Source organism: Ipomoea triloba, chromosome 9 (genome assembly GCF_003576645.1).
Source record: "Ipomoea triloba cultivar NCNSP0323 chromosome 9, ASM357664v1".
Taxonomy (NCBI): Eukaryota; Viridiplantae; Streptophyta; class Magnoliopsida; order Solanales; family Convolvulaceae; genus Ipomoea; species Ipomoea triloba.
The window spans coordinates 7,490,263-7,503,609 of record NC_044924.1 but is presented as its reverse complement, the minus strand read 5'-3'; the positions used below and the strand labels follow the sequence as shown (position 1 = coordinate 7,503,609).

Sequence of the window (13,347 nt, the reverse complement as noted above, 5' to 3'; positions counted from 1 at the left end):
TCATGTCATTGTTGTGAAGGATCAAGTTGTGGAGGCATTACTATGGAGGCACAGATTGCAATTGAAAAAGAGAGAGAACTCTAACGGTGAATTAGAGATTTTTTAAAATAATAAAAATAAAAATATACCAGGTCAATCCACTTTGTATAAAAAGACTAAAATGTCATCGTATTTAATGTTATTTAAACAGGATTGTTGACGGAGAATAAAAATAGTCATACCACAATAATACTTGGACCAATATGAGATGTTTTGAAAAAAATACTAAAAATAAAATGACACATATAAATCTAGAACTACAAATATAATTAACTCTATTATTACTTTATGCAAATACAACAATATTTATTATTCTATTACCCAAATTATCATTTAAGTATTAATATTTATTATGTATTCATTTAATATTTGATATAAAATATCTTATTGGTAGAATAACTGTACATTTATTATAGGCAAAAATAATTTCAATTAATCATGCAATATGCTCTTAATCCTCTTATAAGTTTACTGGTATTTTATATGCGGATGTGCAAAAATATATGTCTAATATTAATACTCAATGTTATTTTTTTAAAAGAATAATTGTGTAGACATACTCAATGTTATTAAAAAAAAAAATTGTGTGTGTGTGTGTGTGTGTGTATATTTATTTATTTATTTATATATTTATATGGTGGAGTTCCTATGAGAACCAATCTTATCCATTGAAAAATAAATTTATGGATGAGATTAATTGAGGGATTAAAAACATGTGTTTGCATATTAGACATTATGATGTGTACATATTAAGGAGGTTGGTTCCCATATAATCTCTAATGTGTATGTGTGCGTGTGTGTGTGTGTGTGTATTAACTTATAGTTGTAGAATTTATATTATATTAAAACAATAATTGGTAATTTGAGTAATAATTATGATATGATTAATATTATTAAGGTAAAAATTTATCTATGGTAAATTATTAAGTATAATTACGGTAGCATTTAATTAAAATATAATGAAATAAAAATTATTCTTATAATATAATGTCTACATACATCATTGCCATTGACTAATATAAGAAAATATATTGTGTATGCATGTGTATTGTAATAAATATTGAGAAAAAAGATAACAAAAGTTATAATGTTAGGAATATTTTTCAAAAAAATTGTATAATACAATTCTTATATCATAATGTATAACAAAAATTGTCAGAAAAAACATACATAAATATGGAGTATAACCTGGATTTAGATTTATTATGTTTTTAGATTTTAGATGTATCCACTCATCAAAAAGATACTATTTTTTGAATCGATTTGTATCCATTTAAAAAAAAAAATATTTTGTGACTATTATACCTAAATTGGGATCACCCGAGTTAGAAAAAAAACTTTTAAATTAAATCTAAAAAATCTCCCATATACAAAAATAGGTTCGGATATTATAGCAACCAATCAATGATTAACTCAAATAAAGATTAATTTTGTTAGGTCAAATAATATAATTAAATATAATTATTACGTTATGTAAATGTTCAATATTAAATTTCGAATTAATTGTTACGAACCGTAAATGTATAAATTATTCTCACTGATATGTATTAAAAAAAAAAATACTACGTAACTTTATTAAAAGTTCTATGGATCAATATTAAAATATGGAGTGGGTGACCACATAAATTTACCATAGTCACGTGAAGGGCATTAAATGCGTGTCGTGCACGTCCTTCTGTAACGCGTTTTATCCACTCCCGTGCATAAACCTACCAAAGACTTAAACCTCAGAGCTCTCAGTCTTCAGAGAAAGGAAATAAGAAAAACGTTCAGAAATCTCTCTCTCTCTCTCTCTGATCCATTGCCGGAAACCTGCAAAGCATGGCCAAAACAGCGGTGGCGGAGCCGCCGGCACCGCCATCAAATCTCAACCTCACCACCGCCGATGAATTGGAGGAGGCCCTCCCAATTTCACCCCTGGAAGCCGCACACATGTTCCAAAACGACGACGTGGTGATGGACGACTTCGACTTCGACTTCTCCTTCGACGATTTCTGCCTTCCTTTCGGTGCGGACAATTCTCTCAGCCAAAATTTCCTACCGGTTTCGCTCGACCAGGCCGGTTGTGATCCGGTGCAGGCGCAGCTTGATGTAGGCCCCACTTGTTACGTGCAACCCGGGTCCGGCTGTGAACCGATCGGGGCGTTTAAGAATTCTGCTAGCATTTTCAAGTCGTCGTCTTCAGAACTGTGTCATTTCTCCGCCGATCAGATTGCCGGAGACGCCATGCTTCTCAATTCTGTGTCGCCGGAGCTAAGCTCGACCTCTTCTAGGGTTTTGTTCGTGAACTCGCCGGAATCTCAGCAGATTTACGGAGATGTCTCCGGATACCTGAATGTTCCATCCCCTGAGTCGAATGGGTCTAATCGCGAGGCTTCTCAGCGGTCTGGAAATGAAAACCAGGGCTCCAGTGGAGATGTGGTTTTGAATTGTCCTTCGCCAGAGTCTCAGGGTTCGGAAAACTGTGGTCTCAACGTCTCTGCAGCGCCGAATTTACTGTCCACGGACTCGGATAAATCGGTAAATTCTTCTACTGACTTTGGTAATAATTCAATAAAGATTGGTGTGGTTGATCAGAAAATCAAGTTGGAGGAATTGAATGCTAATATTAACAATTGTAGTAACTCTATGTTGAAGAGGAAAAAACAGAGTGAAGACATTAATAATGTGGAGTCTAGGAGTAGCAAATATAGAAAACCTGTTGATGACACAATCACCGAGAATAACAGTGAAAATAATGCTGATATCACTAGTGAAGAGGAAGAGAAGAGGAAAACAAGATTAATGAGAAATAGGGAGAGTGCTCAGCTCTCGAGGCAAAGGAAGAAGCATTATGTTGAGGAGTTAGAGGATAAAGTGAGGACAATGCATTCAACTATCCAAGATTTGAATTCCAAGATATCTTATATAATGGCCGAAAATGCTAGTTTAAGGCAGCAGATGGGTGGGAATGGTGTGGCTGTTGCGCCCCCAATGCCTCCCCCAGGGATGTATCCACCCGTTATGTATCCGTGGATGCCATGTCCCCCACCTTATATGGTGAAGCCACAGGGGTCGCAAGTGCCATTAGTTCCTATTCCAAGGTTGAAGCCACAGCAAACAGTCTCTGCACCTAAGAGTAGTAAGAAAGTGGAGAGTAAGAAGAATGAGCCAAAGACTAAAAAGGTTGCTAGTGTTACATTCCTTGGCTTGTTGTTTTTTATAATGGTATTTGGAGGATTGGTTCCCACAATGAATGTAAGATATGGGGGAATGAGAGAGGCATTTACTGGGAATACCAGGACTGGGTACTATGAAAAGCACCCTGCAACAGTGTTGGCTGTTAATAGAACTGGACAAGGTGAGAGTTCTGCGCATGGAAAACATTATAGTGATGTTACCCATTTTGGTACGCAAGGTCATGGTGGTGGAGGAGGAAAGAAACATAGTGAGCAAGATGCTGATGAGTTTGGTCAATCAGGCAATGGTAGTGTGCCCCTTGCAGCCTCCTTATATGTTCCGAGGAATGACAAGCTTGTGAAAATTGATGGTAACTTAATCATTCATTCTGTTCTGGCAAGTGAGAAAGCCATGGCATCTCATGTGGATGCTGAAGAAAAGGGTAGTCAAGAGACAGGTCTAGCAGTTCCTGAAAATATGCCCCCTGCTATTACTGCTGGAAGACATCCTCATATGTACCAAGGTGCTGCTGAACGGCAAAGGGCTCTTGGTTCTGATTCTATGAGTAAGGACAATATGAGGTCAACGGGAGCTGATGGTAGGCTACAGCAATGGTTCAGAGAAGGCCTTGCCGGTAAAATTCAATATTCAGAATCTATTATCATTGCTAACTATCTTAGTGTTTTTATTGAATTGATGAACTTCTTTACTTGACATCTCTGCATAATTTAAGGTCTTGCAAGTAGGGCTGTCAGCCTGTAAATGAACACATCCATTTGCAAAACAAAGTTCTACTCTCTTTGCCTATTTGTTTGAGTGGCTTGATTTGTGTAGTGTATGCAATGGAATAGATTAATATCACCCACCTATTATGGACAATAAATACATAAGGAGTTTGTACGTAATGCTTATGTGTGTGTATCCATCTATTTACAGTGACCCTGATACTCATAGAGTAATTTAACGCCTCGTGAAAGACCAGCAAATCCTTGTCAACTAAGTTTTTACTTTATATCATGTATGCTGAATGTGTTATAGTGAATGAGATAGTTTGGCTTGTTTGCATTAGCTTGTTTATATTGTTTACCAAATATATCATGCATTTTTCTTGTAATATTGTGGGTGCAGGGCCGATGTTAAGCTCTGGCATGTGCAGTGAGGTGTTCCAGTTTGATGTGTCATCAGCAATAGTTCCAGCAACTTCCATGAGGAATGTGTCTCTAGAAGAAACTCGGAATACTACAAAGTCAAAAAAGGGAAGAAATAGAAGGATTCTTAATGGTCTTTCTGTTCCCCTTCCTGCATCAGCTCACAACATCTCTGAAGAAACTGCTGAAATAACTGGAAACAAAGAAAAGCTCAAAGGGAATAACAATTCACTGTCTTCAATGGTTGTTTCTGTGCTTGTTGATCCAAGAGAGGGAGGCGATGGTGACGTTGATGGCGTGATGGGAAAGAAGTCTCTTTCCCGGATTTTTGTCGTTGTACTGGTAGACAGCGTCAAGTACGTCACATACTCATGCATGCTTCCGTTCAAGGGCTCGGTCCCTCATCTAGTGACTACCTGAGGAAGGAAGAGGTGTTCAATAAAACTTATGACAGACAGCAAGTCCACCCATCTTCTGAAGCAATTTTGTAGAAAGCAAAAATGTCTAGGTAGTAGTGCTTACAGCTGAGAATAGCCATGCATGGAACTTAAAGAACCAACTCTCTGCTGGGATGAAAAACCTGATAGAGGATGACACCCTGGGAAGGGAATATCTAAGACTTTTTTATCTTATGTAGCTTCTCATGTAACCTGAACCTGAACAATGATGCAGCCATTTCTAACTTGTGTATGATAACACATATATATTTCCCTTTTGTGTTTATCAATGTAATTTATTGTTTCTTTCAGTTCCATTTGGATCTGTAACTTTAAGCTTTCAGCCATTTCTAACTCCAAATGTGCCTGCAGGCTGCAGTGTATCCTCTTTCTCTCATTAATCTTTTCTGTTTTCTGTATTTGGTCAATCTAGTAAATTAGATGATGGGTACTTTGGGGATTAATTGGAAATGGCATTGTCAAAGAGCAATACCTCTACCTTATTCTATTCATCAGATTATTTTTGTGCTTTTGGTCTCCATAGCCATAATTTATTTTTATTTTTTTAGGGACTCATAGTCTTCTATTATATACATGTTATTTTATACCAGGTAAAATAGATAAATTAACAAGTTAATTGATGAGTCTGTACATTTTATTTTAATTAATCAATAATCATTGAGCATGATCACGAGATTAATAAAGTGCATTAATTTTGTAAAAATGATTAGTGTGATTTGGCTTCGCTTCAAAGAGAATGTTTATAAATCCTGGGGCGGTTGGGCACGACAAGACAACACTAAAACTCCGTACTTTGTACATACATTCTCTCAGAAACATAAACATAGACGAAATATAATGAAATATTTATTTCTTTTTATGATTAATTATTATTATTGATTAATTGTTTATTCCGAAAATGGGAGTAATAGCATTAGAAACATCGAATTGTAGCTGGAATGACAGGAAATCAATCCAGACTGAAGCATATCACAAGAACCGAAACCTTTCCCCATAGATCTTCTTCTTCTCTTCTTCGTTGTTCAGGTTGAAACAGCAGAAGAGAGAGATAGAGAGAGAGAAAACTGTAAACTCCCCCTCTAGGGCACCACGCGACTGGATCTCCCTCCATCACATTAAAGTTTCAATCTTTATTTCTGGGTAAGTATTAAAGTTTCAATTTCACATATGCCCATTTCGCAAAAAACATTACTTTCCCACCCCCTTGTATTCTTGAATGTTTACGGCCATTTGGTGATTTTGGTTGTGGAATTGTTTAGTATTTTCCGCTAATGTAAACCCTGTTATGTTTACATCATTACTTTTTTAGGTTCTTTATTTGTTCTGTTTTTGTACTTTCCGTTGTTGTTATCAGAGAGGAGAGGGTGGATCTATTTATGGTATGATTTATTTTTTATATCTCTTTTCTCAAATACTCTGTAAATTGAAAAAAAAAACCCCATTTTTCTATTCTGGGTAAACTATGTTGAACTTGAAATATATTTCTGTTGCCATTTCATCAATTTTGATGAATGTATGCAGGGTTTGATTAGAATCATGAGTTCTAAAACTAAGAGGAGGACTGTGGCAGAGAATGGCGATACTGCCGAGGATACTGTTCTTGTTACTATGATAAACAATGGGGACGATTTAGGTCCTTTGGTGAGGCATTCTTTCGACAGTGGGAAGCCGGAAGCCCTCCTACATCAGCTTAAGAATGTGGTCAAGAAGAAAGAAGTTGAAATAGAGGAGCTTTGCAAGCTTCACTATGAGGATTTTATTGTTGCAGTGGATGAGCTTCGCGGTGTGTTAGTTGATGCAGAAGAGCTCAAAAGCGAACTTGCATCTGAAAATTTCAGGCTGCAAGAAGTTGGAAGTGCCCTGCTTTTGAAACTCGAAGAGCTTCTTGAATCCTATTCGATTAAGAAGAATGTTACAGAGGCAATTAAGATGTCCAGGAATTGTGTCCAAGTTCTGGAGCTTTGTGTCAAGTGTAATACCCACATTTCCCAGGGGCAATTTTATCCTGCTCTGAAAGCTGTAGATCTTATTGAGAAAAATTATTTGCAGAATATTCCTGTGAAGAAGCTCAAGGCAATCATAGAGGTAAGAATACCACTAATAAAGTCACACATTGAGAAGAAAGTGTGCACTGAAGTCAATGAATGGCTTGTCCATATAAGGAGTACCGCAAAAGATATTGGGCAGACTGCGATAGCATATGCATCATCCGCTCGCCAGAGGGATGAAGATATGCTAGCTCGTCAAAGGAAGGCTGAGGAACAGAGTTGTTTGGGTTTGGGAGATTTCAGTTATAGCTTGGATGTTGAAGAAATAGATGAAGAATCCATTTTAAAGTTTGATCTTACACCACTTTACCGAGCCCACCACATTCACAAATGTCTTGGATTCCCAGAGCAGTTTCGTGAATACTACTACAAAAATCGGTTCTTGCAGCTAAGTTCAGATTTGCAAATTTCCTCGGCTCAACCATTCCTTGAATCCCATCAGGGTTTCTTGGCTCAGACTGCAGGGTATTTTATTGTTGAGGATCGGGTAATGCGGACTGCTGGTGGGCTTCTATCACCAAGTCAGCTCGAGACTATGTGGGAAACAGCTGTGGCCAAAGTTACTTCAGTCTTGGAGAGGCAATTTTCCCATGTTGATAGTGCCAGTCATCTTCTCTTGGTGAAGGATTATGTGACTCTTTTTGGGGCAACCCTCAGAGATTATGGCTACGAAGTGGGCTCAATTCTTGAGACTCTCAATAGTAGCCGTGAAAAATATCATGAACTTCTTTTGGCAGAGTGTAGGCAACAAATCATGGATATCATCACCAATGATACATATGAACAGATGGTAATGAAAAAGGAGTCAGACTACCAGGCAAATGTTTTGGTATTTCATCTTCAGACCTCTGATATAATGCCCGCATTCCCTTTTATTGCTCCCTTCTCTTCTATGGTACCCGATTGCTGTCGAACTGTTAGAGCATTCATCAAGGATTCGGTTAATTATTTGTCTTATGGAAGCCAAATGAACTTTTTTGATTTTGTCAAGAAGTATTTGGATAAGCTCTTAATTGATGTCCTAAATGAAGCAATACTCGACACGATTCACAGTGGCACGACTGGTGTGTCTCAGGCTATGCAAATTGCTGCAAATATAGCTGTTCTAGAAAGAGCATGCGATTATTTTCTTCAACATGCAGCCCAACAATGTGGCATCCCTGTCCGGTCAGTTGAAAGACCTCAAGGCAGTTTAACTGCCAAGATTGTTCTCAAAACTTCTAGGGATGCTGCTTATCTTGCTTTGTTAAGCTTGGTAAATGACAAGTTGGAAGAGTTCATGTCACTCACAGAAAATGTGAACTGGACAGCAGAAGATGCTCCCCAGGAAGGAAATGAGTATATTAACGAGGTGCTTATTTACCTGGACACTCTTATGTCCACTGCTCAGCAAATTTTACCTCTTGATGCTCTGTATAAAGTTGGGAGTGGTGCACTTGAGCATATTTCCAACTCCATTCTGGGAGCTTTTCTTAGTGACTCTGTAAAAAGATTCAATGCTAATGTTGTGATTGGCATCAACCAAGATTTGAAGGCATTGGAATCTTTTGCTGATGAGAAGTTTCACAGCACCGGGTTGAGCGAGATATACAGCGAAGGAAGCTTCCGAGGATGCTTGGTAGAGGCTAGACAATTGATAAACCTTCTGTTGAGCAGTCAACCAGAGAACTTCATGAATCCTGTGATACGGCAGAGGAACTACTATGCTTTGGATTATAAAAGAGTTGCTACTATCTGTGACAAGTACAGGGATGCTGCTGATGGACTGTTTGGAAGTCTTGCAAGAGGAAATACTAAGCAAAGTGCCCGTAAAAAATCCATGGACACGCTGAAGAAAAGACTAAGGGATTTCAACTGAGAAATCGTAATATATGGATTAGAAAGTAGCTTTTTTTTCCTTAATTTTTTTTGTGATTGAAAATAAATGAATTCTTTTATTTGCTGCTGAATTTTCAGAAATGAGGAGTGTTAATTTCATTGTTCTGCACACTGTCTCTTTCCTTATTTTCAGGTGCTCTCTCTCTATCTCCTCAATCCCCCTCTCCCCAAAAGAGAAAAAAGAAAAATACTCTGTCAGGAAAAAAGAAAAAGGATTAAATGGGAGTGAAATTATTTGCAGCACATGTTTTCTAGGGCACTCATGCTATAGAACACTTTGTTCTATGCTTGACCCTCAGTTGCCTCCATGGCAATGTATAGGTTGTGTGATTTTGTACAACAATTGTTTTTAAGGTGCACTTAATTATGTTTTTCTGAGCTTTCATTGGTTTGATTTGGTTTAGAATAACTATGATATTTGATCTGCCCCCCTGCATTGTGAATTAATGTGGATTGATATTTTTAATCTAATGGATTTTGTTTATTTTCATTTGATAGATAAACAGAGGTGAGGTTCTGCACTCTTTGTGGTACATACTTGGTTTACTTCAACATCTAATTATACATCTTTATTCATTTGTTTACTTATTTTTTCTATATTTTGCAGTCTGATACTCAAATCTTTTGTTTATTAAGACATTGTTATTCTCAGTGGTTTGGTTAACTCCCTAGGTTCCCTGTGCCATGATGAATTCTAGTTTTGTTTACTTTCTGAACAAAATAATGCCCCATGATAGGTACAAGAACAATAAGTGAAAACGCCTCTTGTACCCAATGACTATCTTACTGATTTGCACTGAGTTTCACCAAAATCTAATTTCATATGCTTATATTGTTACTTTTGGTTTCTTTTCCTGGCTTATCATAGCTTACATTGTTACCTGGGCTCTCATCTTTGTCACCAATACTGACTGGACATTTTCTTCCTGTAGGGCTTATTCCAAAGACATTTCCCATTTCTGGGTTTTCTGTTTCTGCAATAATGTTTTTGCCTAAGCTTAAGTAGGCTATAGAATCACGAAAATGAAGTGAAAATGATATTTTGTCATTGAACTTATGTGACAAGGTGGAACATGAGTGTACAGTTGATGCTTGGCATGATAGCTCTTAGGTGTTTGATTTGTTAGCATTATATATTTTATGTTATGTTTAGCTTGGCATGATACTCTTTACAGGTTCTGATTTGCTGGCAATTTTCTGAGTGTGATAATTGATTTTATTGAAGTGTAGAGTGTCAAGCTGTTGTATCATGCAGCATTTGTGACTGTTGTATCATGCAGCATTTGTGAAGGAAGATGCACAAAATGACACTCTTTCCCCTATAGCCACAGTCTTTCTCTGTTAGTTGAACCAAGTGTACCTATTATAGATTTATAGGTGAGGGCATAACTCGATTGTTTTGACTAATATATGAGAGAACAATGTATATTTGTATATTTCTCTGTGTATAGAACTGTACAGACTACCACTATTTATACAAGAATAGAGAAAACCCTAATGGGCTTATCTATAAACGGGCTTAGGGTTTAACACTAAATAAGTTAATAGTTTTGTTTTTCTGGCAGTTGCAGGATGCAAAGTTCGATTCTTACCAAGGGTATGGAATTGACCTTGTTGTAGGTACTAGTGTATCTGACTAATCTAGATAAGTTAAATAGTTTTGTTTCGCTGACAGTTGTAGGATGCAAAGTTCGATTCTTACCAAGGGGTATGGAATTGACCTTGTTGTAGGCACTAGTGTATTTGACTAATCTAAAGAAGTTAATAGTTTTGTTTCGCTGACAGTTGCAAGATGTAAAGTTCGATTCTTACTAAGGGGTATGGAATTAACCTTATTGTAGGCACTAGTGTATCTGACTAATCTAAAGAAGTTAATAGTTTTGTTTCGCTGACAGTTGTAGGATGCAAATTTCAATTCTTACCAAGGGATATGGAATTGGCCTTGTTGTAGGTACTAGTGTATCTGACTAATCTAAAGAAGTTAATAGTTTTGTTTCGATGATAGTTGCAGGATGCAGAGTTCAATTTTTACCAAGGGGTATGGAATTGACCTTGTTGTAGGTACTAGTGTATATGACTAATTTAAATAAGTTAATAGTTTTGTTTCGCTGACAGTTGCAAGATGCAAAGTTCGATTCTTACCAAGGGGTATGGAATTGGTCTTGTTGTAGAAACTAGTGTATCTGACTAATCTAAAGAAGCTAATAGTTTTGTTTCGCTCAGTTGTAAGATGCAATGTCCGATTTTTACTAAGGGGTATGGAATTAACCTTGTTGTAGGCATAAGTGTAGTTTCAGAACAAAACAAGAACAGTAAGGACTTTCGAGATTGGGATGCGATACTTTGAGGATTTTCGAGATTCGGGTATGATTTTTTTTGTCTTGTGTATGTAGGTATGTGGAGATGGAGGAATGATGGGTGATGTGATATAAAGCTCACCCAGGTAGTGTGCAACCACCTAGTTCACACACTACAAACCTTGATAAGGATGAATATAATGCAGCAGCACAGATCAAAACACTGTAACATATCTTTCTACTTTTTCTTCTAGGATACATATGTTGGCTAGGCATCCTTAGCAAACCCAAAGTCCATTGACTAGTTTGGGAGTAGTGTCTAGAAGAAAACAAGGGTGGGGGTAGTGGGTGTGGGGACTGCATTTGACTGGATTCCAAATTGGGCAGCCTCACAGACCATTTAGCAGCAACTTGCATTGTCACTCTTTGATCCTTGGGGCTGTGGGACATATAAAAATCTTTATATGTATATATATATACATATGATTTTTGTACTTTTTCTCCTACACCAAACACGTATGTCTCCAGCATAGGTAAGCAAATATGTCAGCTAAAATGTGCTACTTTTTCGCTAATCACCATCTCATATGGTTGTCAACCATTCTTCAAACTTGTTTATTTGTGTTTTTTTTTTTTTTTCCGTTTGTAGTTTTGTGAAAATTATATAAGTTGATAGATAACTTAAAATATCAGCGAGCTTTTGAACATAATCATGTTAGCATTAGTGCGCTTTATTCCATTGATACTCGTTGAGGTTGGATGAAATAGCTCATGTGTTGTTCTAAGTAGCTATAGTGTTTGATTTGGTTAGAACTATAATTAGAACCACTCAACTATTATTATTATTTTTTTTTTTTTTTTTTGGGGGTGGGGGGAGTTTGAAATATCTAAAATCAAAATGCCTAACAGAAGATGTATTATTGGCAATATAGTTATGAACAAATTTTAGTAGGCACCTTTAAAGGGAATGATTATCTACTTTTCCACCAAATAGAAGTAGGTATTTCCATTCATTTGTGCATGCAGGTGTTTTTGTTTTTGTTTTGTTTTGTTTTTTTTTTTTTTTCAAATTATGATATTTTAAAAATATTTATTACTAAACTATCTATTTTTATTTAAAAAAATATCGTATTTTTAAATATGAAAATATTAGCATTTATGATAATTTTAAACAGTTAATATTAATGATAATATTAAAGAATTAATATATTAAATAATAAGTTTAACGTAAATTTGAGTATTGTAGATGCTATCCAGTTAAAAACTTTAAATTTCATATTTGTGCCCCACTTCAATTATTGTGAACAATGACTTTCTTTGATGACACTTTTTAAAAAACTTTATTTAATCGCTTTACTATTATATTGCAGTTTTACTGTTTTAGCATTGAAAACTTGTTAGGAATTAATTTTTTTAAAAATAGATATATATATATATATATATATATATATATATATATTTTTGAAACTGGTCGATTTATTTTATATAGTGCATGATATGACTAGATTAAAAATATCAGCGCGCGAACTATTATATATGTAGTGTGATGACACATTTGTTACCATTCTAAATGGATGGTCATAAGATCGAAAGTATAGAACAAACAAATATTACCTTATAAAGAATCATCATGAGACTTTCAAAAATTTATTAAAATACTCCGTATCAAATTTTTGTAATAAAAACATAACATATTATATATCTTAATAATGACAATTTAAAGGTACAATGACATTTGCGTAGCCGGGAGCCAATCTCTGGGGTTGCTACTTGGCTTCCTAGTCTCTAGGGTCGGACATGACCAGGTCCCATAGTGTGACGGACAGTGGTGTACAAATTTCATAAATTAATGAATTGACCGTCATATGACTAACCAGCGATTACTAGCGATTCTGGCTTCATGGAAGTGAGTTGCAACCTACAATCCGAACTGAAGGTCGATTTTTTAGGTTAGCTCACCCTCGCGGAATTACAACCCTTTGGGTGCATAAAAGAAGTTTCTAGTGTTGGGTAGTGAATTTGTGGTCTCAAATAACGTACGTACGCCACTGTAGGCTAAGGCTGTCCCCCATACCCGCCTGCCGGGCCGTCACACCAATATAATGTAACAACACCAAAGTGGTTCAATTCTGTGGCAGATTTAACGTAACCATATCTCATCATCATCATCATATCATATCTCTCCAATATAATCTCCCATCTCCCACTGAATAATACAAATTCAAAAAACCAATAATTCATTGACAGATTGAATGTCAGTTACCATATATCTTCACTCTTTCATCGATCATGACATGCATTTCTGAAAACATTAGTGTGA

At 36.2% G+C, this 13,347-nt stretch overlaps 2 protein-coding genes across 2 annotated transcripts; both read left to right on the top strand.

Moving 5' to 3' along the window:
- The first annotated feature begins 1,780 nt into the window (after nucleotides 1–1,780).
- LOC116029294 (bZIP transcription factor 17-like) lies at nucleotides 1,781–5,200 on the top strand. The gene is made up of 2 exons (XM_031271227.1): nucleotides 1,781–3,832; nucleotides 4,327–5,200. The coding sequence occupies exons 1-2, from the start codon at nucleotides 1,861–1,863 to the stop codon at nucleotides 4,764–4,766; spliced, it is 2,412 nt and encodes an 803-aa protein (XP_031127087.1). The 5' UTR covers nucleotides 1,781–1,860; the 3' UTR covers nucleotides 4,767–5,200.
- A 442-nt stretch (nucleotides 5,201–5,642) lies between these two features.
- Nucleotides 5,643–8,839, top strand: LOC116030259 (exocyst complex component SEC15A). Its single transcript, XM_031272451.1, has 2 exons — nucleotides 5,643–5,944; nucleotides 6,326–8,839. The coding sequence occupies exon 2, from the start codon at nucleotides 6,341–6,343 to the stop codon at nucleotides 8,708–8,710; it is 2,370 nt and encodes a 789-aa protein (XP_031128311.1). The 5' UTR covers nucleotides 5,643–5,944; nucleotides 6,326–6,340; the 3' UTR covers nucleotides 8,711–8,839.
- The last annotated feature ends 4,508 nt before the right edge of the window (nucleotides 8,840–13,347 follow it).

What these genes read in the sequence shown, in the direction of transcription:
- LOC116029294 (XM_031271227.1), top strand. Translation starts at nt 1,861, where the DNA reads ATGGCCAAAACAGCGGTGGCGGAGCCGCCGGCACCGCCATCAAATCTC. An exon ending in GTTCAGAGAAGGCCTTGCCG is followed by an intron (nt 3,833 to 4,326) that starts GTAAAATTCAAT and finishes TTGTGGGTGCAG; the next exon opens with GGCCGATGTTAAGCTCTGGC.
- LOC116030259 (XM_031272451.1), top strand. Translation starts at nt 6,341, where the DNA reads ATGAGTTCTAAAACTAAGAGGAGGACTGTGGCAGAGAATGGCGATACT.